The following is a 24,202-nucleotide window of genomic DNA, read 5'->3' as shown; positions in this document are numbered from 1 at the left end:
ACACAGCCTTTTACCTCAGTTCACTTTCTGTAACTGCAGTTTTAATTCACGCGTTTAAACATTAGCTTGAGTTGTTTTTAGCCTTAGCCTGCACGTTTCCGCTGCCAAGGGAGCAACAGTGAAAACAGTCCCTCTCTGAAAACACACACATTGTGAGCTTAACGCAACATCTGAAATGCAGATTTGCTGCAGAGACGACACATATAAAGGTGGTTTGTTGGTTAATGTAGCGTTTTAAGATTTATATTCTAATTTAAAGGTTTCTACATAAAGAAAAAACAGTACCCGGAATCATTTAATGCGACACATGGGATTAATGGCTGCAGTCAATGTACGGATCCCCTCTCATTGTTTACATTTCGAAACGGTGTGTTCCCTCTGTTTTCCAGGCTGTCACTGATACAGGACCGACTCTAACCCCGCGGGGATGATACATGTCATGAAATGAGTTCGTAAAGATTCTCCTGGAGGAAGCACCGAGCCGAGCAGCGAAGTGGAGCTAGCCCCGTGAGCTAACTGACCCAGCTCCATCTTTACTACGTCGCTGCTTCCAGGGAGATGATAAGTTAGTCTCCACGATTCAGCCGCTTTCCACCCCGCCCGGTTCTCAAGGACAAGCAGACGTATGAGGGGGTGTAGCTGCAGGTGAGGCTAGAGGCCGGGCAGAGGCCATAGACTGAGGCAGAGTCTTCACCAGAGGATCATCGCAGGTAATTCACCATAATGTTCACTCAGTGTGAGGATGCTGTTTTACCACCGGCTGGAGTATCTGTCCAAATGTTATCAGTACAAGCAGGTGGATTATCAGTTTATAGTTTCGTTGTACAGCAGCTAAGTGGTTCGATTCTTATTTTCTAGGGTGCACAATGTTCAGTGTACCTCAAATCTCCAAGTCCGAGTTCCTGGACAAAGCCAGGCAGGCCAGGGAGGAGAGGAAGGGGCATAAGGACAAGGAGAGAGCGGCCACCAACATCCAGGCTCTGGTCAGGAGGTTTCTCTGTCGCTGCAGACTCCAGAAGCAAATGAGGTAGTTTGTTTTCTGTTTTTATTGCTGATTCCCCAGTCACTGGTGGTTTGAAGAGCTTTGAGTGTGGTGTGTTTGTTGAGAATATCATGTTCAAGTGGAACTGTTCTTATTCTCTTTGCATGATCGTTGGATCTGTGTTTCTGTGACTCCCCAGGAAAGAGGTTGATGACTATTTTCAAGCTTCTGAAACCGGGACATCAAAACGAAATGCACTTTCAATTTTCAAAATTGCCCGGAAACTACTTTTTATATATCGCCAGGAGGATAAGGTGGTGAGTTACCAGCTGTGCTGATTCGGCATGAACAATGCTTAGTGCATAACAAGATCAAGTTAGTTCACATTTATAATAATATTTTATTGCCTGTTAATCCTCATCTAATGTAGGAACAGGCATGAATTGTATTCTTTTCCTGTTTGACTTTATTCACTCTCACACAGAGGTTCGAGAAGCTTTGTCGTGCTATTCTTGCCAGCATGGAGGTTGAAAATGAATCGAAAGTGAGTGTGTGCACGTTTCACCCTCCACATTGTAACCCCTCTTATATGTAATGAGTTTCTCAGAGACTGTTTTCCCATTTGTCTCTCAGGTCTGGTATGTGTCCTTGGCTCTTTCCAAAGACCTCACCATCCTCTGGATCAAGCAGATAAAAGATGTGCTGTGGACCGGCTGTCAGCTACTGAAAAATTTGAAGGTCAGTCTTGACTTCAAACAGAAAAAATGTGTTATGCTACTTAAAGTGCGCACATGATATTACTCTGTATTTTCTGTTTTGCAGCCTGACATTCTTCAGGACAATAAACTGGTAACTCTATACCTCACCATGCTGGTGACTTTCACGGACACTTCCACCTGGCGGATAGTCCGAGGAAAGGGTATGTCTCAAGTCCAGATGAGGTTTATGTTCAAAACATATATTTAGTTATTGTGGGACATGGTTTCTGCAGAGAAAAACACAATATTTCCCTCATTATTTTAGGAGAAGCTCTCAGACCTGCTTTGATGAAGATCTGTGAAAATATCATGGGGCATCTGAATCAAAAGGGATTTTATTCAGTACTGCAGGTAACAGTATGATCAAGAAAGAAACATTTTCCTCTTCTGCTGTCATTTTATAATTATACACATTGAATGCCATATTTCATCTTTCTTGTTTAGATCTTGCTAACCAATGGCTTAGCTCGCTCGAGACCGTCTCTGTCCAAAGGCACTCTAACAGCTATCTTCACTTTATCATTAAGGTAAGCTGGTGATTTCATGGCTGTAAATACTGTTACAAAAACTGTCTATTCCAGGCTTAATGCATAGATTGCAACAGATATGTAATATATACTATATCCATGCTTTTTTTTTTACATACATTGAATACTTTTAGGCCAGTTGTTGCGGCTCACTTCTCAGATAACCTGCTGAGATCATTCCTCATCCACATCATGTCAGTTCCCGCTGTCGTGACCCACCTCAACGTGCTCACTCCAGAGGTAAAAGCCCTGTTGTATATAACATTTAGAATAATATGAAGTATGACAGGGCGTTTTAAAATCTGCTCTTTTTCTACAGTGTATGGCATCCATCCAGACGAATGACCTCCTGCGGAAGTTCATTTTGTTTCTCAGCCGAGAAGAGCAGTGTTCAGACATCTGTGTGTGTCTGGAGGGGAGCCACACGCTCTGCTTACTTGGTATAGTGTTTTGGATAAATATGGACATGCTCTTTCATTGATCTCATCTCTGGTCTTCTAATTTTACCCTTCTGACTGTATCTGTTTGGCAGGAAACCTAATTCACTTGGGTTACCTCAATGAAAAAGTTCTTGAAGAGGAGGCCAGTCATTTTGTGAAGGACCTGACTGACATGTTGTCCTACTGCCAGAGATATGTGTCCCAAAAGAAGTCCAACCTCACCCACTGGCACCCCGTCCTGGGCTGGTTCTCACAAACTGTAGATTACGGGTCAGTGAAATTTTATTTAAACAGACTTAGAAAATTAAGTAAATTTACCAGAAAATAATAAGCTGGACCCCTTTTGACTTCTCAGATATTGCACAAATAAAAAAACTTCAAATTCCTGATGGAAAATATGATTTAGTAGACAGCTACCTGGTGGTTCCTAAGGAAGAATTTTTTTTTTCTTCTTTCTGTTAAAAGAATAATGTCAAGTATACCTGATGTTGTCTCCTCGCTATCTCTTCTGTCTTCTCCATAGCCTGAACGAGTCAATGCCGCTAGTTACTAAACAGCTTCAGTACCTGTGGGGTGTTGCTGTCATTCGAACGCTCTTTAGTGACGTCCTCTCTAAAAAGCTAGAGAGTCAAGAGCCCACCCCTCCGCCTCCGCAGCCTAGTACATCACAAAACAATCTACCAGTTAAAAGTGAGTTATAAACCCAAAGCTATTGGAAAATAAGTACAATCGTATAAGTTAATATAAAAAAGGTTTAAAGATTCTTAAAAGTTCTTCATCCCTGGTGTGTTTCCCGTGTTGACAGACCTCTTCAAGCGAGCGTTTCAGAAGTCTGCCTCTGTGAGAAACATCCTTAAACCAGTCGGAGGGAAGCGAGTCGACTCGGCTGAAGTTCAGAAAGTGTGCAGCATCTGTATGCTCTACCAGACTGCTCTGTCTACACTGACACAAATACGCCTCCAGATACTCACTGGTCAGTATCAGAAGCTTGCTTTCTTTTATATATGCAAACACAGTATTTTGAAAGTCCCTGGAAAGTTCATGATGAAGTATTTCAAGGCAGATTGTTTTTTTCTGCAGGTCTGACACATCTTGATGACCTTTTGCCCAAACTGTGGGCCTTCATCTGTGAGCTGGGTCCTCAGGGAGGCCTCAAACTCTTCATGGAATGTCTGAACAATGACACTGAAGAGTCCAAGCAGCTCTTATCTATGCTCATGCTGTTCTGTGACTGTTCGCGGCACCTCATCACGTAATTTCACTGTTTTCTACTGTGCATAACAAGCCCTGTTATGCTGTGTCATTCTGTGACATATGTGTCAACATGTTACAGAATTCTGGATGACATTGAAGTCTATGAAGAGCAAACATCTTTCAAGATCGAGGAACTCATCACGATCTCCTCATTTCTGAACACATTTGTGTTCAAGATGGTATGGGATGGGATCTTAGGTAAGTGTGAGACCTCACTAAAACTTGGTAGCGGAGTATTTTTTGTTTTACTGAAACGCTGTTTTATTTATGATAGAAAATGCAAAGGGAGAGAAACTGGAGTTGTTCCACAGTGTTCATGGCTGGCTGATGGTGCTCTATGAACGAGACTGCAGGCGAAAGTTCACCCCCGATGACCACTGGCTACGCAAGTAAATACAAAATCTAACCACTACACCGCTGTTGACAGATTTACTGAACACACCAGCCTTCTGTTTCAGGACAGGCAGCTTTGGGATCAATTGCTAACATGCTTTACATCTTTTGTTGTTTAGGGACCTAAAGCCCAGCCTGTTGTTCCAAGAGCTGGAAAAGGGAAAGAAAAGAGCCCAGCTGTTACTGCAGTACATCCCACACGTTATTCCACATAAAAACGTGAGTGAACAGGATTCTTTGATTTAAGGATGTGTCATTTTCTTTTTCAGTTGTGTAAATTATTTTCTTCTGCATTTTAGAGGGTGCTGCTGTTCAGGAACATCGTAACAAAGGAAAAGGAAAGTTTAGGATTGGTAGAAACAAGTTCTGCTTCTCCACACGTCACCCATATTACCATCCGTCGCTCGCGGATGTTGGAGGTAACAAACAAAATCGAAAATAGATTTTGAGAGCAAACTTTGAAAGAGTTTAAATATATATATCTTACCAAAACAATGCTTATTTCCTACTTCTTAGGATGGATATGATCAGCTCCGTCGGTTACCGGCGAATTCTATAAAAGGCGTTATTCGTGTGAAGTTTGTGAATGACTTGGGAGTGGATGAGGCTGGTATAGACCAGGATGGTGTCTTCAAAGAATTTCTAGAGGAGATCATTAAGAAAGTGTTCAATCCTGCTCTCAACCTGTTCAAGGTAATGGGCTGTTTTCAAACCGCCACATATCTGCTGCTGACTCTGATTACACTGTTTCATATGATATGATATTTATTTTTCCATAGACCACCAGTGGAAATGAAAGGCTTTATCCTTCTCCCACATCTTACATCCACGAGAACCATTTGCAACTGTTTGAGTTTGTGGGAAAGATGCTCGGGAAAGCTGTCTATGAGGTACATTGAATTTCTTAAAAAAACAAACTCTTTTCTTGTTCTCTCTCTGAAGGTAGTGTTGTAGGTGATTTTTAAACGATTGTATCTTGATTACCTCTGTGTATTCAGGGCATTGTGGTGGACGTCCCGTTTGCCTCCTTCTTCCTCAGTCAAGTCTTGGGTCACCACCACAGCACTTTCTATAGCTCCATTGATGAGCTTCCTTCTCTGGACTCAGAGTTTTACAAGAACCTCACTTCCATCAAGGTCAGAGAAAAATTACACTTGAAGTTTTCTTGTCAACCTCACGCTGTCGTATTTTTGTTTGCTAATATCAAGTGAACATTTCGTATCTGATTTGTCAGCGCTATGATGGAGATGTAGGGGATCTAGGCCTGACGTTATCCTATGATGAGGATGTCATGGGGCAGGTAAAGATGGAAAACAGAGAAAATATACATAAATAAATGAATAAATTAATTTAAGTGTGCAAAGTTACTTTTCGTTTTCTCCTACAGCTTGTTTGTCATGAGCTGATGCCTGGGGGGAAAACGATGCTCGTCACCAATGAAAACAAGTATGTACATGCGGATTTAGTTGTATTATTTAGTTGGACACTGACCCATGCTAAGTTTAAAAGTGACCTTTTGCCGCCGTGTAATCATCGTCTAATTCTGACCTCAACTCTACCATATCCTGCAGGATCAGCTACATCCACCTAATGGCTCACTTCCGGATGCACACACAGATTAAAGAGCAAACTGCAGCTTTCATTCGGGGCTTCCGCAGCATCATTAACCCTGAGTGGCTGCACATGTTCTCCACGCCTGAGGTTCAGCGCCTTGTCTCGGGAGACAATGCAGAGATTGATCTTGATGACCTCAAGTATATAACATTTCATCATTGTCTTTTTTCATCATGTCTCTAACATGGCCATTTAATTGAGTTAGGCCTGTGATGTCTGTATGTAGAAACAGCTGGAAAAGCTCATCTCTGTTGTTTTCTTCTCTTTCTTCTCACAGGAAACACACAGTCTATTATGGAGGATTCCACAGCAGCCATCGTGTCATCATCTGGCTGTGGGACATCCTGTCCAGTGACTTCAATGCTGAAGAGAGGGCTATGTTCCTTAAAGTGAGCCGTCCTTTGTCACATTCAAAAGCATTTCATTTCTAACTCAACTTGGTTTAAGTGTTTTCTCTTATTCTTTGTGTTCTTACAGTTTGTTACCAGCTGTTCAAGGCCTCCTCTTCTAGGTTTTGCCTACCTCAAACCACCTTTTTCCATCCGTTGTGTGGAAGTTTCAGATGATCAGGTGACTCTGCTTACAAACTGTTTGTGTTGAAGCTGTCATCCGTGTGCTACGTTTGTACTAACAGAACATTTCCTGTGACCAGGACACTGGAGACACGCTTGGCAGTGTTCTGAGGGGTTTTTTCACTATCCGCAAGAAGGAACCCGGTGGTCGACTTCCCACTTCGTCAACATGCTTCAACCTGCTCAAGCTGCCTAACTACAGCAAGAAGAGCATCTTGCGGGACAAGCTGCGCTATGCTATCAGTATGAATACAGGCTTTGAGCTGTCCTAACTCAGCTGCATCGGGACAATCTGCACAGGAGGCTTGGGTTCAACAGTGTGAACCATGCAAGAGGCTCGGCTTACCTGGACTAGAGCCTGTCACGTCAAGGGGACTCATGAAGGACCCACAAAGTCTCCTTTTGTCTCTTTAAAACTGGAGGAGCTCAGCTCTACTACAGCTCACACCTAAGGGGATGGTGTTTCTGCAGCACAATCCAATTTTGAGCATCTCCCCTGCCACTCCAGAAATTCAATATGTTGTGTATTTAACCTGATGAAATTAGGATATATAGTGGCTAGATCTCTGTTTCTCAGGCTTAACAGAATCCTTCTCGGAACTAACACTCCCGTTTGAAGTGAACTGGAAAGCAATACAGATGCAATGCAAGCCATTAGACACATGGTCAACTCCCTCGAGTAAAACCAAGCGATGTATTGTTAATATACTTACATGTTTGGACTCCATTATCCAAGCAACTTTAAGTTAATTTAGGACGAGTCTTAAAATGTTTTGCTGAACATAATGCATCTTTTATAAATGGAAGACAAATCAACCTCCAGGAAGGAGGAATGGCTCACAGCCACTGTGTGTGATCCTGTGTCAATTACATTAAGTCCCTTTTCCAAGAAAATCCCTTCATTCCATTTCTCCCCCACCAAAAGACACTGTAGTCACCTGAGAGAAATGTTGACCCACTGGTTTGTTTGTCCTCAGTACCTTTGAAAACCAAACATCTGCCTCAGTTGTGGTGAAGCAGAAAAAGGATCTCTTCTCAGAAAAAAAAATCTGATCAGCTGATGCTTGATTTAGATAAGATGCTCCGGAACTGGAAATATTTTGTCTTTTTGTCTCTGTTCAGTTGAGCAGAACGCAGCCCATAAATGTCACTTGTGTTCTTGACCTAAAAAAAGAAGAGTTAAGTCAATCGATGATGCTAGTCTTTGTACGTAATGTAAAGAGGAGGATTTATCACTACACCTTTCAAAAATGCTGAGTGCCTCATGTTTTGCCCCCCCCCCGTCTCTCGCTGTCAAGTCTGACTGTATTTCAGCTGTAACCAGTAACCACGTATATTGGAAACAAGCCATAGAAACGGGGGCTATGTACCTGGACTTCTTCTCTGCTCCTACTAACACGCAGAAACCCAACCACTGTACTACCACTGCAACCACGACAACATCAACCGAGGAGGGTTCAACACAATGCTCTCCTATCTCTGTGGACTTTTTAAGCCATGCTGAAAGAATTTGAGGTGTAAAAAAAAAAAAAAAAAAACCTCAACATGATGTCATGGACTGTTCATCAACCAAATGTGACTGCTTGATGTGATGCTCCCTTTAGATGGAAATCTTGCACACATGTCTGTTATTTGTAGCCGTGAGGAAAAGGGACATGAGAGTGAATGTTACCTTATAAGCCTAAAAATCACTTAACACAGGGTTCAGTTCCAACACAAAGTCAAGGAAGAGACTTTTTAGTCATTTAACCAGAAAGACTACGGCAACTTAAAAAAAAAATTAAGAAAACATCAAAAGTTCTTTATTATGCAAATAATGTTTTCTGTCATTAATGAGCATAAATACTTTTTGTCAATATGTAACAAGCTATAAAACATACTCTGTCATTGTTGCCATGTTTCTAACAAGTAAGATTAAGGCCACTAACAAAACAATATTATAAAAAAGATTATAATTACAACCATTACATATATGAAAATTGGTTGTATTGAAATTTTCCTTCAGTCTACTTTCAGTCTACTCTATTTTTCAAATCTGACTTGCGTCAGGAGGACCTTGCTTCAGCTCCTCATTCGAATCTCTTCAAGCAAAAAAAGTGGAAACTGAATGGATTCACAGCACACCATGCTGAGTGTGATGTGCTGTAGAACAGATGAACGATACCTCACAAGCTTGTGTGTCTTGTCTGATGAGATGGCTCATCTGTTTTAAACGATGTCAAGAGTAGGGTATACTTAAATTGTACTAGTGTGGACTGCTGAAGCAGATTTTTGTTAATGCAACATTTTTAGTACAAAAAAATAAATGATCCTGGTAATGTCCACACCCTGCCTGTGAAAGTTTTATCTCTTTTTCAGTGTCTTTGAATCTGGCTGCACTACAGGAAGTGTGTTGCTGTAAGAGATCTCCATGTGTAAAATACTTTTTTTCCTTGTAATGTTAAATCATGTACAACAGCATTATATAAATCATTTCTTTAATCATTTACAGATAATGGGTGTTTTTTCCTTTCTCCGAACACTCTGACATTCCTTATCGCAATTTAAAAATTAGTCTCAATTAAAACTTGCTGAGTGTGGGAGGGTCAAGGGCGGATCCAGGGGTGAAGACAGGAGGTACTTGCCCCAGCTGAAATCTGATTGGCCTCTAAAGAGCCCCTGTCCTGTCACTCACCAACAATACTTACAATAAATAAAAATGTCTAACCTTTTTGAAGTACACCATGTGCTTGAACAAGGAATAACTTATACTGAATATATTAAATGCTGTGGCTTTTTTCAAAGCTGTAGAGCTGATATTGAACAAGAGAGGATTTTAGTATGCACCTTTCTGAATCAGGGATTATTCATGGGTGTTGGACCTATAATTGGCCCCTCTGTGGAGATGTGGCCCCTTCATAGCCCAGACCAGCCACTGGGGAGGATGGTCTAAAGTCTACTGTGGAGCTACACGTGAACACTGAAGTTTTGTTGCTCTGATAAGAATCAAAGTCATGTAAAACATCATCAGGAGGCTGAGAATGTCTCACAACGACCACGTCCTCTTGTTCTACTGGATAATACGCATGGGGAATCATGCGTAAATGCGCACGCCTGAGTCTTATTCTCCATTGTGCTCAGTCCTTGCACCGTTCGAGAGTCCTCGCGCGAGGTGAGCGGCATCGTGAGGATTTCTACAGCAACGTGTTCACAACAACAGTCTGAGCTGTGTCAACCTGGACCTGCGGAATAAAGCACCATGAACAACCCGCCAAGCCCTTCTCCTGCCAGGTGGTTCAAGGCGCTGCGCAGGTAGGACCAGTCATTTGTGATGGGATCGTGTCAACTTCAAAAACAAACACGATTTATAATTTTTCAGGTTTGTGTGTGTGTGTCTCTCTTTCTGTGTGTTCGTTTTTAACTGAGCTCAATATAAGAATAATTTGAGTTTAGACCATTTTTAATCTTTGAAATGAAAGAATCATCCTCTTGTCTGATCCTTATTCAAGATTTTAAAATTGTCCTATATCTGTCTCCATCCACTAATTTATCTGTCTTCAATAATGAGATTTTGAGATCAAATTAAGATCCAAAAGAAAACTTGCTTGCCTTAAAAATGAAGCCCATACACACAATATCTGCAGTTTGTCTCAGTGATCAAATTCAACTTTAGAGAAAACTCTGAGAAGAACTCCTAGTGGACAATTTGTCTTGTATTTATCTTGACAGATATGAGAATTAATCATCTTCAAGTAAGAAGAAGGTGTGTTTCTCATGAAACGAGGAGAAAAAATGTTCCTTTGTGGGGGACAAAAGCCCTGCAGGTTACGTTTAAGATATAAATTGTGGTTATGTGAAGATTAGGATTAGGCATGAATTAGTCATAGTCATAGTCAAAGCTCTAATAATGTCCTCTGCACATTGCATCTTACACAACTCTATTATCCTATTCAATAAGTGGTTGGGCTAAGATCAGACTCCAACTTTCTTGGGTTCAGTCATACAAGGTTATGTGGATCAGCTGATTGGCTCAAGTCAGGATTTCCACTATCCTCCCTGCCAGTGGGAGGCTTAAACGCACAGTAAACACATTCACAAAGACCAGCAGTAGAGAAATATTGACAGGAATAAGCATGAGTAGGAAAGCGAGGGCGTGTAATGCTTGTCAGAGGAATGGACGGTTAACATGCAGAAGGTACTGTGATGACATGGATTATCCAAAGTGTTTAATTGCTTTGTAGTATTAAAACTAGTGATTTGGCCGCTGTTTCAGGACCAGGCTCGGGGAGCCGTGTTTAAAGACGTACCCTCTGGAGTGTGCGGCTCTGCTGAGACGGGCCAGAGTTGCTTTTCAAGCTGGACGCACCCTCAAGGAGAGCTTCAGACTGGCACAGCTGGAGGCAGTGGTGCAGATGCTGGAGGAGCACGAGTGTGACTTTGTAGATGCTCTTGGAAGGGACCTTCATAAGGTGAGAGGGGGAGGAAGCAGTCCCCTGTTAAGTGTTAAGAAAGTTGATATGATCCAAAAGTAATACGTTGGCATTTTTAACCAGCCACGGTTTGAGACGGTCGTGTCAGAACTGATGCTCGTCAAGAATGAGGCACTTCACGCCATCAACAACCTGAAGAAGTGGATGCAGCCGCAGCATGTGGAGAGAAACCTGGTGAGACTTATCTGTTTGGTTAAAAAAAAAAAAAGCATTTTCTTTTCAAAACCATTTTCATTATATTATTGGGATTAGTCACAACTTGCAAAACCTTTTTGGAGAGAACATTCCGTCTCCCGCCAACAAAGAACTGTACTGTGCTGAGCTCGCCAAAGCAGATTAAAAACTAAGTTGCCTTGACCTTTTTATAAGAATAAAGTGGGCTGACGACTTTTCCTCTCCGTGCCTTGATACTCTGCCAGCTTCTGTTTCCACCTCATGTTGAGTTTGTGATTGGTTTAGTCCACCACGCTGGACGAGTGTCTGGTGGTCAGTGAGCCGCTGGGCGTGGTGTTCATCTTGGGAACCTGGTGCAGTCCTGTCCAGATGTGTCTGGTGCCGCTGGTCGGGGCCATCGCAGCAGGTGCAGCAAACACCTTCTTTAAGTCAGTTTTTCTTCACACAAGCTGAAGGTCTGACAGAGACTAATCATCTCCATTCATTTGTGCAGGAAACTGTGCAGTCATCAGTCCACATGAGTGCACCGCTCACACATCAGAGCTCCTCCATCGTCTTGTCCCTTTTTACCTAGACAATGTGAGTAATTTCAAGTGAGCTGTGAGGATGGGTTGCCAAATTTTCTCAAGTTACAGTAAAGGTTTTATGTCTCAATGTTTTGTGTTTTTTAATCTAATTTTGAGTCTTGAGTAAGTATAATCTGATGGATTATGTTGTCATGTATTGTTATTCCACGCATCACAGATAATGATGTCAGATGTGAGAATTACTAACTTTGGTGGATGCAGTCAAAATAAAACCCTTCTCTCTCACCGTGGCCCACAACAATGTGGATTTATGACACATTTAAATAAATCTCAAGATTTGACTGTGTGATTTAGAAAGAATGATTCAATTAAGATTTATAGAAGTTGGATGTGAAGTATTTATTTCTATATAGGCTACATCTATTTATTTATTTATGGGCTCAGTGCTGTTTTGTTCCACTCTTATTTTTTTCACTTAAAAAGTATTTTTCACTTTATGCTTGAGCTTGACAAGTCCTATTTTAATAAAATAGATTTTATTGTTATTTATTATTCTCCTCTATCCATAACTGACTGAACTGCTGACTCACACATTATCATTTTGCAGATGTGCTACAATACTCCAGTTAAAGATGAATGATCTGATGTAAAATTCTTGTTTCCTCAAGGAATGCTTCCATGTGATTCTTGCAGGCACAAACGACTTGCCTGAAGTTGTGGAACTTAAATTTGATCATGTCTTCTTCACAGGTAAAGATGAAATGACCTACAAATGTATGAATTCTTCTCAAAGTGTAAATAATGGTTTTTAATCCCTATAGGAAGCAAAGAGGAGGGAAGCAGAATAGCTCAGGCTGCAGCTCGCACTCTCACCCCTTTCACCCTGATTTTGGGAGGCAAGAATCCATGTTATGTGGACCAACACTGTGACATCACCACCACGGCACAGCGTGTTGCTTGGGCACGTTTTCACAATGCTGGACAGAGCCTTGTGGCTCCGGACTACATCCTGTGCCACGCAGATGTCAAAGCGCGGCTGGTGCAGGCCCTGAAGTGCTGCCTGATGAAATTCTACGGTACTGATCCCCAAGAGTCCCGCAGCTTTGGCCGAATGGTCAATCTGGAGATCTTTAACCGTACAAGAGACATGCTGTGGAGATCTGGCAAGGTGGCTGTGGGTGGGCAGGTGATAGAAGCAGAGAAATATATTGGTAGGAATCCCCTAACTTTAATTCCTCAAAATAAATACATGCAATGTCTGAACCTGTTCCTGATCACCATTTCTTTTGTTCCACCTGAAGCCCCGACAATTTTGACAGAGGTGGCAGAATCAGACTCCATCATGCAACAGGATGTTTTTGGTCCAGTTCTCCCTGTTCTGACTGTAAACGATGTGGATGAGGCAATAACCTTCATTAATAAGCAAGCGAAACCCCTCTGTGTGTATGCATTTTCCACCAACACTAAGGTACAACAATTAAAGTTAAAGCACTGCACTGAATGGCCAACATGCATTCTGACCATGTGCGCACCTTCCTGGCAATGCAGGTTATTTCGAGACTAATGACTGAGACTTCCAGTGGAAGCTTTTGCTCCAATGACTGTGTCCTGCAGAGTCTGATGGTGGCTCTGCCTTTTGGTGGAGTAGGTAAGTCTGTTGTATCACACATTGAATTGTTGGATAACGTTGCTCTGCTATCTATCCACTCTAATAACACTTTTTTGACAGGTGCCAGTGGAACGGGCTCCTGCCATGGCCGCTACAGCTTCGATACCTTCTCCCACAGGAAATCATGCCTGCTACGAAGCATACAGTTTGAGTGTGTCACCTATCTGCGTTATCCACCCTATGAGGACCGCAATCTGTCTCTAATGACATGGGCCAGCACCTTGTCCCAGAAGAGCCAGGGCTGGTGCCAGATCCTGTGACTTTATGTGGGAGGGCGGTGACACAACCATGTTGAAAGACAAGCTAGTGCCCTCTAGGTTATTGTATTAAAATGAATGAGAAAAATCTGCATTGTAGTTTAATGTCGGTGTGGAATTGGAACTGACAAGAAAAATTGGCTAAATTATTTAATTATTCTCTGGAGAACAACAATAACTGTACATCAACTACAAGCACATATTTGAGGACTATTAACTGGGAAATTAAATAACAGAAAACCAGTATGTTTGTATTAGCTGAATGGTTAATATTTTCCCACTGTTTAGTTTATTATGACCTACATTCTTATGTCAAGTTAAAATAATTTGCATTAAAATAAGATAAACAATTTGAGACCTTGTTCATATTTATTGACATATTTACAAAAGTAAATACAAAGTTTTTGCATCAACCACACCAAAAACAAACTTTCCCTTTACACTCATGCGACACTGGTCATTCAGGTCTTTTGTAGATTGTCTCCTCATTGCCTTCTTTCATGGCTGCATATCTGGCCACAGTGAACAGGTAGTCGCTCAATCTGAGTGAAAAAGTTGGGACATTTTATTATTAGAGTGGTGGAGGAACCATGTCCCTCAACTATTTTAAAGCACAAGTTGACTGACCTGTTCAAAAACTTTGCTACATCTGGATCTGCCTCTCCTGAGCGCACGATTGGAGCAACGCTACAACAATACACAGAGCTGTTAGAGGCCACAATGCCAGTGACACAAGATACAATTTAAAAAACAACAATTCAAGTCATTCACGATGACATTAAAACTGGAACTGACCTTCGCTCCGCTCTCCGACAGACCGTCCGAGCCAAGTGCAAAGCTGCGCTGCTCTTGCCTCCAGACTGTGAAATGGAAAGCAAGAGTGTTGGCACAACAGTTAAATCTGGATTCAAAATAATTGTAAAATATAAAAAGATACTTGAATGGTCTTACAGGTAAAATGAAGTTGGTCAGTGGAGGGAGATCTTTTGTAAAGTTATCAATCCACGTTTCCAGGTCTGTAATTGGCTGAGCAGTAAATTGTGTTTTCTCTTTCGAAAGCACAACAGAAAAAAAAGAAATTGCAAATTATAAGGACAGAAGATCCAATAAAATTATAGTTTCTCTTGGATTAGATTAGTCTACAAGTGCATACTCGTGTGACTTTCTCTTGCAGATGATCGTGGGGTGGCAATATTGGAGCCCAAATCTTGTAAAATGCACTGTATCTGCAATCAAAGGGGAAAAAAATGTCAGAAATATAATTCTCAAAATGTCAAATTTCAGCACTGAAGAGATGTAACATGAAAATCAAACCTTGTCCAGTTGATATGTGAAGGTGTGACCTTTGTCGAGGCAGAACTCTCTGGCCAGGCTGTAATGTACAATTAAATTCAGTCAACTCAAGTGAGGCAAATAAAAGAACAGGTTTTAAAACAACATGTGACATTTGAAAAGTTGAATATTTACCCTATAGCTGATGACAGCTCATCTGTATTTCCTAAAGCTTGAAAAATATGATCTTCCTTTGGCCTCCGCTCTCCTGTAAATGTGCTTGAGAAACCTTTAAGGGGGATAAATCAAGAACAGGTCAACTCTTTAAAAAAAGAATTTGCCATGAAAGAACAATAATCTGCATTATTTTTCATAATAAATTTGACAACAAACCTTTGTCTCCAGTTTTGGTGTATATTTTGGGTATCTTCTTGTCTCCTTCAGTGGAATAACTGTGAGGGAAAAGGCAGGTATGAAGATTAAATAGAGCGGCCAAGATAAAATAATATTTCACATGTATTTGATGTATATCCAACAATTTAACAGCTGCACAGTATCATGAGAATGTATATTTATGTTTCATTGGGTCTATTAGTTTCAGTTTCACACTGTACCCCACCTCATTATATAGAATCATGCTATTTGTGCTAGAATGGTGCAAATCTTCATGATATACTCTAAACAATCTGTATAGTAGTATATATAAATAATCTGAATAATAGTATATATATAAACTGTGTCGGTTATATCATCTGCTGGTTATATCATTTGATGATGATGATGAGTACATTGAAATAGTGTCGTCCGCCACTTAGACTTCTACACGAGGATCTGATGTTTACATACGTCTCCTTGTGCAGCAGTTAGCCAGCACTCTGCTACATCACACAGTTACATCAGGGGCTTCAACACTTCGCACGAGCATTTCGACAAAGAGTCGGGATGTAAAACTACCTCCTGTGTGAACACAGTGTAATCCTTGTCCGGTGCTCAGTCAGGAGCCTTCCTGTCCGGACAACACAGCGGAGGTGAGCAGGTTTGATGATGAACGAAGCCATAGTTCAAGCTAACTGCTAACAGCTAAAGGTGAATGATCCTGGGTGATGGTTTTTGTCCCTCCGTGAAGCCCGTAGCTTGTGGGCGTTTCCTTTTCATCGCACGATTGGTCAACCTACCGGGTGGTGGGAGAGCACTGGACGCTGATTGGGTAGAAATTCATCGGTTCGAGTAGTAGCGGTTGCTGATTGGATGCTACAGATCAAACCTCAGTCGATGTTTCCCCTGGTGTGTCAGATGTGTTTTAACGTGGTTTTATCATGTCGCCCTGGATCAGCCTCTTCCCACAGCTTCTCCGTGTTGTCAGGTTGTAGAAATGCTTCTCGGAACTCTTTATATTCATTGAAGTAAAGCTCAGAGCTGAGGGGCCGAGCTGTCAGCTGCCTGTCGCTGCTTTAGAGGATTAGCAGTAGCTAAGGGTGGCTAAGCTAGCTAATAATAACACCAGTGCCAGTGAGACATTGAGCTCCGGGCACGTTTTGGGATTTCTTGTTTCTTCTTCACGTGTCTTGCCACAGAGATGCAGGTCAGGGACTGCTTCGTGTCTGCTCCCGGGAAGGCGATCCTGCACGGAGAGCACGCAGTGGTGCACGGAAAGGTAACACGTGAGGATGAGAGTGGAGCTGACTGTGATGGTTGTGAGTTCATGAGGTTTTTTTGTGGAGACTGAAGCTATGTCAGTCTTTATGTCAACAGAAACAATCATACTACTCGAATTGTTGAACTGAGCGGTCCTGAAAATCTGATCACCCCTAAACTGATGTGCCTTATATTTTGTTCCGCATCTGACACTGTTTACAAAACATTACATTTCACTAATCACTAAATCCTGGTATATGCCCTGGAGAAAACGGGTTGTTTTTAATGGAGTGATTCTTTAAGTGAACGCTGAACCCTCTGATCTGTGTGTTTGCTCCTCCACAGGTGGCTCTCGCTGTTAGTTTGAACCTGAGAACATATTTACAGCTGAAGGCCACCGCTACTGGCAAAGTTTGCATCAACCTCCCAAATATTGACACATTCCTCTGCTGGGACGTCTCTGAGCTGAAGCAGCTTATACCGTATTCCTGCGGTAAGAAGGGATGCTGCACACACATAATCTAACACATAACGTAACTACATACTATGTTGTATTTGTTCATCTGAACACTTATCTACAAAACTGTGCTATCACCTAGTTGCTCAGTGCAGTTGAAGGGGCTGTGTGTGAGAGCGCCCAGGTTGATTTATGAACCATTTATTATCCATCCTGAGCTAATTAAACTAGACTTTCTTAACCTTTACTGCAGACGTGCGCTTAATCATGAAGAGTCTCTCTCTCCTCTCTCTCTCCTCTCTCTCTTCTCTCTCTCTTCTCTCCCCTCTTTTCCACCCATCTCTCCTCTCTGCTCACCCCAACCTGTCGATGCAGTCTCCTAACTGCTGCTCATTGTGGGAACTCTTGGGTTTCTCTATAATTTTGAACCTTCTATGTGAAGTGGCTCGAGATAATGTATATGATGATTTGGTGTTATACAAATATTATTGAACTGAATGAGACACATGCAGTTGGTAGACAATGAAATGAGTGTCTTGTGTAATATGTATGACTGATACAGCTTTCCCTAACTGCAGAGTAAACATTTAGTGAGTTACTTGGGTTATAGTGTTTAGTGGATTTTTTTACATTAATAAAGTGATGAGAGCTCAAAAAGATGCAACTGTAACATTAACAAATATTCAACAAATCTACATATCAAAGTGTGTAGTGCTGTGATATTGTACAACTCTGATGTTTGCTGTGTCTTGTCATTGATAACAGCTAAGAGGGAGGAGCTGAAATGTATGAATCCTGAGCTTGTGAGGCGACTACGTGAATTTGTTGGTGTTACTAATGGCAAACTGGATACTTGCAACATGGCCACCATAGCCTTCCTCTACATCTACCTCTCAGTGTTTGGATCAGGGTGAGACAGTAGTACCGTTCTTCTAAGCATTTGTTTAGTTTAGTTTTACAGCTTGTTCATACAATGGCTCCAAAAATCACAATTACACATTACAAACTTTTGGTACAAAATGAGAACCAGAGACAAAACCCAGCAAATATCTCAATGCAGATGTGGTGCCAGCAGTTTCAAAAGAGCAGATATAGAGACATGTTAATGTGCTCCACTTACAGGCAACGGAAAGGAATAGCAATGCTTTTTAATCATTGTGTGTCAGAGAATTTGAGGTGTCAATGATTACATTTTTGTCACATCGATATATAATATATATTAAAGCTGTTGGAACTGTTAAAACTGCAGCAGGTTATACTTTGTTTGGCTGTTGGTGGTGCAGGTATAACAAGTCTTCCAAAAGTGACAGTAACAGTTACTCTACCTTTTGGACAACTCTGCAGTCTGGACCTGAATTTGTGAGTTTACATTTGTGCTGCAAGCCAGTTCAAGTCTAATTATGCTATACTTCTTATGTGTAGAGATGGTGTACTGTGATGTGAACTTGAGTGTATCATAGCTGGTTTATTTGCCTATAACATTTTGTGCTCTGCACTGTGAAATAAAACAACTGTATATTATCTAGCTTTTGTGTCAGCTAAATGATGCAAACAACATAATAAAAAATGTAAACAACATTAGCACAACACAAATAAGGTCACGTCTTGAAGTTTTATTACAGTGCTGTTTCTGCCTCACTGCTCTCATGCAGTCACTGTTCCAGTGTAGTTTTCATCTCTTAGCTCTTTACAAGTCTGTTTAAAATGCTCTATCTGCAGTAATGTGCTTCTTCTTGGTGAAAACATATTCAAGAAAGAAGCTGTGAAAAAAATCCCTCTACTTTGAAATGAAGTTAGTAAAGAGAGACAGACAGGAAGACCGGATGTTAGTTCTAGCGGCTGCGGCAGCTGCAAACAGGGGAGAGGCTCTGGAACATTAGAGCTGCAGGTTGTTGGGAGGTTTAATCGGAACTGACACGATGCTGGCGTGTCTGAGAGAGGTGATGGGTTCTGACAGTATGACCACTAATGAGAGTCTGGCACTGGGCCACACTGCAGCCTTTAACAAGTCTGGATGTGTTTTTCCCTTGAGAGAAGAGCCAGACAATTAGTTTAGAGTATTCTCCTGTCTGCCCAAAAGCAGCTGGCCTGACAGACATCGACAGCAGTCTTAAGCAAGCTTCTGTTGCATATATGTAGTGTATGGATTGCTTTACTTTACAGTTATGTAAGGGTGGTATATAGGGGTTATTGTAATAGTTTGTGATTGTTAAGAAGTTGATACGACAAGTTATTTATTTATTTAACTTAATATTTTGTGTGTAAAAAGGCATGATAAGTGATAGTAATAACTAGTTTAAATTCTAAAGAGAAATTCTCAATTGTGTTTTGTTTTTCCAAGGAAAGTTTCTATGGCCTGTGCAGTAAATGTTTTTATTTTGTCACTGTAAAAATCATCTGTTATCATCTCTTAATAATGTAAATAATGGTTATTAGTCATATGCAGTATTTAAGTCATAGAAGCTCAATTTTCATGTTTATTTTCCCAGCGAGCTGCCCAGCCTGACGGTGTCTGTGTGGTCGGAGCTGCCGACTGGAGCTGGCCTGGGATCGAGTGCTGCCTTCACAGTGTGTTTAGCTGCAGCTCTGCTCTGTGCAAGTGGAGACATTCCCAGTCCACTCAAAGAGTTGGATCACACTGCCAGGTAAAAAATAATAATAATACAAAAAACCCCACATTGCAATAAGATCTCCAGCTTTGAAGCTGTGTATACAGTCAGCAGGAACAGTTGTTTTTTTTTTTCTTTTAAAAAGCATAATTATATAACAAACCAACACAGAATCTTAAAGGAACAAAGAGAAATGAAGTTTACAGGAACACCAGTAAATCGAATATTAGATTTTTATTAAAAGATTCCACCTTTTTGTACTGTAATTTTCTTTTTAAATGAAATTACACATGTTGATGGCATTTGTACCATGCAATTTGTAACATTTTAGATCATTTCTTGTTATTGTTACCATCTATGTTTATCTTGGGTCAAATATCGAATATTTAATGGCATAAAAACATCATCATTTTAGGAAGAAAACTGTCTTCTCTTTAAAATCAAATAAATATATATAAAGGTTCAGAAGTTTTGCCGGTCATGCTGAAAATCCTCTGATCTTGTGCAGAATCAAACTGCTTCATCAAAAACATCTGTATAACCATTAACTGAACATTCATCTGTATGTCCTGCTCTTATACCAGTGTTTGGTGTGGAGATAAAGTGATATTAGAGTTTGGGTCAGAGAGTCTGTTGGACTTTAACATTCTTCTATTCACTTTAAAATGTGTACAGGTGGTGCCAGGAGGATCTGGAGCTGATCAACAGCTGGGCTTTCCAAGGGGAAACGATCATCCATGGTAATCCTTCAGGAGTGGACAACGCTGTAGGAACATGGGGTGAGGCCTGAAATCTTTGCTTTATTAGCACCTGATCCTTATCTGTTTAATGATTTTGATTTCCCTTTTACGTAGGAGGCATGCTGAGATTCTTGGCTGGAAAGATTATACCACTGAGCAGGTACTGACATTTATTAACTTTTTAAAATTGTATTCCATTTAAAGTGAGTAATGAGTGAATTCATAAAATTATAATGTTTTTTTTTTCCCTCACAGAAAACAAATTCAAATACAAAGTCATGGTAAAATAAGTGCAGGTGAATAATGTGTGAACTCTGTGATCTGTCTGCTTATTTTCCAGGGTGCCGTTATTAAGAATCCTCCTCACTAACACAAAAGTACCACGTAGCACCAAGGTACTTGTTGCCGGGGTGAAGGACAAAATTAACAAGGTACTAAATGGTTTCTTCCTCCCCCGTGTGTTACATGCCAGCGCTGTAATTAATATAATAGGCGGTGCTTTTGCATGGCAGATACTCCAGAGTCTGGTGTTGAGTGCCTTCATAAAATATTGAAATTAAACTCTTAGCCAGCACCCCTGTGTGCTGTTGCCTTGGTGACACCAGCAGGTGTGCAGTTCTCTGCCTCAGTCAGTGATGGGCCTGGATGGTGTTGTGGCAGTGTTGTGATCAGGCAAGAGCACAACTGAAAGTCAAACCTGACTTTTAACAATCTGTGTTTGTAAAGAGTGTCTATCACAAAACTGTTCAGGTTTTATAAGCCACCGCAAATAGGCGGTTGTTTTGCTTGTGACCTGCAGTAATGGCTTCAAGGAAACCTGCTGTGGTGTTGAAGATATTGATTCCTTCTCTTTTTGGTTTCCCTCCTGTAGTTTCCCTCTGTCATCACCCCTGTGCTCGACTCGGTTGATGCCATTTCCTGCACTTGTGAGAAAGTCCTCTCAGAGATGACGTCTGAGCCAATCACAGGCGAGCACTACAATATTCTAGAGGTACACAATATTATGTTTTCAGTACATTATGTAAAGCACATTCCATTTTAAATATATGGAGATGGTGAAATGTAATTGTTGTCTATAGAGCACATATTCATATCTGTACGATAATATCCTCCTGTGTAAATTCACATCTGGATCCAAATAACACACACCCTTAAATAACAGTAACCCAATTATGCCTGAAATTTCTTTTTTCATCAAGATCCATGAATTATTTTCTGGTAAATTGTTAAAAATATTTTACCTGATTAAAGACATTCAAAATTCTGGATCTGACTAAATTGAATGGGTTCATTCTTGGCCCACGTCCCATTCTTATATCGAAACATAATAATAAGAACTATGACACTCAGTTGAGCACACACCTCCGCTAAGGCCCAACAGTCCCCTTAAATTCAGCCAAGCTACACCACATTGAAATGAAATGAGAAATGCTCTATCCACTGAGTTGTTTTTGTGTAATCTTTGCTGACCCACGAACAAAGAGGGGTGAAAACACAAGATAACGGAGATAATAATAATAATAATTTATATCATTTATAGGAATTAATCGACATTAACCAGCACCATCTGAATGTGATGGGGGTGGGACATCCTGCCCTGGACACACTGTGTCGGGTCACGCTGACCAGAGGGCTCCACAGCAAGTTGACCGGTGCAGGGGGAGGAGGCTGCGGCATCACACTGCTGAGACCAGGTACTGTGGCACAACTGCTGTGTGTGTCACAACACAGCTTTTTAAAATGTAGAAGAATAAAGTCAGTGGTTGGTGTCTGTCTTTTATCTTTGTCAATTATCTGTTCAAATGATACACACAATTGAAATCTATCCCTTATTTAGTCAAGGCCCTACTACTTTGCATTTGGCCTCAAGTGATTTAAATGTTCTGAGGGAAGTTTGATTCAGATTCCTGTTGGCAACAGATGATCTGTTTTCATCAAATGCTCCCTCACTCTTTCTTTCTGACACAAACTATTTGAGTGGCAGGAAATGATGAGACAGGTCTTTGGCTGTGTGGAAACTACTGTGCAGTTATGAGAAAACTTTGTATCATCCCCCTTTGACAAAACAAACAACCCAAGAAATTGCGAGATGAACCTTTGTTTATGCCTGCAGCGCGTAAAATACTGAATTTTAACACGTTTGAAATCCTTCAAATAGATTTCCAAAAGCTCTTTATTTGTTTTCTTAGCAGGTGTTTTCCCTGCATGTGAATTGCTGCTATTTTCAAATAGATCATCTAGTATCTGTCTTTTGTGATGTTTTCAGTCTCTATAATAAGACTCTTTGAGTTAAAGAAGAAAACACTAAGTTATTTTATTTTATTGTTGCGTTAAACTCTGCTCTGGCATCTGAATTTCTAAATTTTCAGTCGCACATGTGGTTAGCATTAGTGTTGCTGTGCAGCTGTATCCTCCCTGTTGAGCTCTAGAACCCTCATTATTTAACATTAATGGACTTTATGATAAAATAGATCATTGATGGAGAGGTTACAGGTTGACTCCTCACATCCTTGTGTCCTTTAGTCTTTAACATTCCGCAGCTCCCTCCCCTATGTCAAAGATGTTTTGATGTGTAACTGGAGCCCATTTTCATGATTCCTGTTTGCTTTGTAGAGACGGACTCTGCTGTGGTCCAGGGCACAGTGCAGGACTTAAGAGACTGCGGCTTTGACTGCTGGGAAACAAGTATTGGCGGGCCCGGTGTCCAGCAGCACTCTCCTTTGTCTGTTAAGGATGAAGTTCTGGAGTTGTTAAACCAATACTGACACCCAGCTGTGGTCGTGGATGAACAAGAGGAAACATGTCTGTTGTCTTTACCTCAGGACCTGGAGGAGAACTAATCATTCGAGAGACATTTCACTCTGAGCAGAGCTGGACAAGGCTGTTAATTACATTCGAATATAGATTTTTTTTAATGTTACCTTAAGTTTTTAAACTAACCACAAATGAACTGTGTGTGGTGTTTTGGGGTGAAGCATCTTAATGGAGCGTTCGCTTGTCAAATGTGCTCAGGGGTACACGTTTGTGTACTGAGCTCTTTGGCCACTAGATGGCATCAGAGTTGCACAAATGCTTTTGATGAAATGATTCTGGTAAGAGGTTGTGATGAATTTAATTAATATGTGAAGTGAAGCTCTGGCAGGATTCATTTGTATTTTCATCCAAATGTTAATGCAGCAGGGCCAACTTATTTTAATGGATTTGATGACCGTCATCCATTAATTACTTACTTCTGACATTATAACACAGTGTTGCCGGGTAACAGCCATTATCAATTAAAGTAATCATTTATAATTATTTTGGATTTATTTGACAAAAAATAAAACTGGAGAAAAGTTTGATGCATATTTTTTTTATTTGAACAAAACCAGTGACAACTGTTTAGTACTTAAATCTTCACAGTTCTACAGAAGAAATGGTAAAGCCACCAGTAGATTTCGTGTATTATTCATATACATGTAATGAATGATCATTAATAACACTACTTCAAACATGACTTTTACATACTGCTGTATAATCATCCGTTGCTCTTAATTTATGCTCTACATTTAACATAAATGTTGAAATATTAAAATGATGCGAGTATCTAGTACCTGCAACATTCTTTGGTTTTTTGTGCTGTTCGCTTCTGCAGTTGAAGAGTAAGTGGCTGTGTTGTTGTGCTAATAGAGGATGAGGAGAGGGGGACAGCAGGAGTGTGTGGCCTCTCTGGGGCCTCTGGATTAGCACCACCATAATGTGAATCAACAACATCCAGCATCCTTCTCTGAGTCACACGTTTGTGCTGACACACACACACACACACACACACACACAAGCTTTCCCTAATTCTCCTCCACCTAATCACTCATCC

The 24,202-nt window shown here is 40.9% G+C and overlaps 4 protein-coding genes across 6 annotated transcripts; 3 read left to right on the top strand and 1 right to left on the bottom strand.

Moving 5' to 3' along the window:
* Positions 1–62: 62 nt before the first annotated feature.
* ube3b (ubiquitin protein ligase E3B) lies at positions 63–9,026 on the top strand. Of its 2 annotated transcripts, XM_020100938.2 has the most exons (28): positions 63–209; positions 390–710; positions 859–1,027; positions 1,182–1,299; positions 1,467–1,526; positions 1,616–1,720; positions 1,805–1,901; positions 2,006–2,091; positions 2,185–2,267; positions 2,402–2,507; positions 2,587–2,707; positions 2,800–2,977; positions 3,231–3,397; positions 3,513–3,680; positions 3,788–3,959; positions 4,041–4,159; positions 4,236–4,350; positions 4,474–4,573; positions 4,654–4,773; positions 4,871–5,047; positions 5,134–5,244; positions 5,353–5,490; positions 5,589–5,654; positions 5,742–5,800; positions 5,926–6,108; positions 6,246–6,357; positions 6,446–6,538; positions 6,621–9,026. In XM_020100938.2, exons 3-28 carry the CDS (start codon positions 867–869, stop codon positions 6,810–6,812), a joined length of 3,207 nt encoding a protein of 1,068 aa, XP_019956497.1. In that variant the 5' UTR covers positions 63–209; positions 390–710; positions 859–866; the 3' UTR covers positions 6,813–9,026. The 2 variants fall into 2 exon arrangements, with proteins under 2 accessions (XP_019956497.1, XP_019956499.1); XM_020100940.2 differs by lacking the exon at positions 63–209 and having other exon boundaries at positions 284–710.
* A 402-nt stretch (positions 9,027–9,428) lies between these two features.
* Positions 9,429–13,991, top strand: aldh3b4 (aldehyde dehydrogenase 3 family, member B4). Of its 2 annotated transcripts, none has more exons than XM_020101100.2 (10): positions 9,429–9,831; positions 10,793–10,988; positions 11,073–11,183; positions 11,469–11,589; positions 11,677–11,762; positions 12,379–12,460; positions 12,532–12,921; positions 13,012–13,178; positions 13,259–13,358; positions 13,440–13,991. In XM_020101100.2, exons 1-10 carry the CDS (start codon positions 9,779–9,781, stop codon positions 13,637–13,639), a joined length of 1,506 nt encoding a protein of 501 aa, XP_019956659.2. In that variant the 5' UTR covers positions 9,429–9,778; the 3' UTR covers positions 13,640–13,991. The 2 variants fall into 2 exon arrangements, with proteins under 2 accessions (XP_019956659.2, XP_069379916.1); XM_069523815.1 differs by lacking the exon at positions 9,429–9,831 and adding an exon at positions 10,570–10,714.
* Positions 13,987–16,038, bottom strand: mmab (metabolism of cobalamin associated B). The gene is made up of 9 exons (XM_020101102.2): positions 15,863–16,038; positions 15,302–15,360; positions 15,104–15,197; positions 14,951–15,008; positions 14,790–14,862; positions 14,588–14,685; positions 14,432–14,496; positions 14,264–14,323; positions 13,987–14,178 (listed from the first exon to the last, which is right to left on the bottom strand). Exons 1-9 carry the CDS (start codon positions 15,964–15,966, stop codon positions 14,094–14,096), a joined length of 696 nt encoding a protein of 231 aa, XP_019956661.1. The 5' UTR covers positions 15,967–16,038; the 3' UTR covers positions 13,987–14,093.
* A 130-nt stretch (positions 16,039–16,168) lies between these two features.
* On the top strand, positions 16,169–23,941 carry mvk (mevalonate kinase). The gene is made up of 10 exons (XM_069523816.1): positions 16,169–16,562; positions 16,889–17,036; positions 17,766–17,910; positions 19,490–19,645; positions 20,285–20,388; positions 20,464–20,509; positions 20,690–20,780; positions 21,221–21,340; positions 21,890–22,043; positions 22,963–23,941. The coding sequence occupies exons 1-10, from the start codon at positions 16,485–16,487 to the stop codon at positions 23,112–23,114; spliced, it is 1,194 nt and encodes a 397-aa protein (XP_069379917.1). The 5' UTR covers positions 16,169–16,484; the 3' UTR covers positions 23,115–23,941.
* The last annotated feature ends 261 nt before the right edge of the window (positions 23,942–24,202 follow it).

Source organism: Paralichthys olivaceus, chromosome 4 (genome assembly GCF_024713975.1).
Source record: "Paralichthys olivaceus isolate ysfri-2021 chromosome 4, ASM2471397v2, whole genome shotgun sequence".
Classification (NCBI taxonomy): Eukaryota; Metazoa; Chordata; class Actinopteri; order Pleuronectiformes; family Paralichthyidae; genus Paralichthys; species Paralichthys olivaceus.
Note: the sequence above shows the minus strand (reverse complement) of the source record. Positions and strands in the feature narration are given on the sequence as shown.

Bases quoted from the DNA above. Each gene is read 5' to 3' on its own strand.
- ube3b (XM_020100938.2), top strand. From the start codon at position 867: ATGTTCAGTGTACCTCAAATCTCCAAGTCCGAGTTCCTGGACAAAGCC. The intron at 5,245-5,352 runs GTACATTGAATT...CTGTGTATTCAG, and splicing joins TCGGGAAAGCTGTCTATGAG to GGCATTGTGGTGGACGTCCC. The intron at 6,358-6,445 runs GTGAGCCGTCCT...GTGTTCTTACAG, and splicing joins AGAGGGCTATGTTCCTTAAA to TTTGTTACCAGCTGTTCAAG.
- aldh3b4 (XM_069523815.1), top strand. From the start codon at position 10,653: ATGAGTAGGAAAGCGAGGGCGTGTAATGCTTGTCAGAGGAATGGACGG. The intron at 11,590-11,676 runs GTGCAGCAAACA...TCATTTGTGCAG, and splicing joins GGTCGGGGCCATCGCAGCAG to GAAACTGTGCAGTCATCAGT. The intron at 13,359-13,439 runs GTAAGTCTGTTG...CTTTTTTGACAG, and splicing joins TCTGCCTTTTGGTGGAGTAG to GTGCCAGTGGAACGGGCTCC.
- mmab (XM_020101102.2), bottom strand. From the start codon at position 15,966: ATGGCTTCGTTCATCATCAAACCTGCTCACCTCCGCTGTGTTGTCCGG. The intron at 14,863-14,950 runs GTTTGATTTTCA...CTTTGATTGCAG, and splicing joins TCACATATCAACTGGACAAG to ATACAGTGCATTTTACAAGA. The intron at 14,179-14,263 runs GTCAGTCAACTT...TTTTTCACTCAG, and splicing joins GTAGCAAAGTTTTTGAACAG to ATTGAGCGACTACCTGTTCA.
- mvk (XM_069523816.1), top strand. From the start codon at position 16,485: ATGCAGGTCAGGGACTGCTTCGTGTCTGCTCCCGGGAAGGCGATCCTG. The intron at 17,911-19,489 runs GTGAGACAGTAG...TTATTTTCCCAG, and splicing joins CTCTCAGTGTTTGGATCAGG to CGAGCTGCCCAGCCTGACGG. The intron at 22,044-22,962 runs GTACTGTGGCAC...TTTGCTTTGTAG, and splicing joins CATCACACTGCTGAGACCAG to AGACGGACTCTGCTGTGGTC.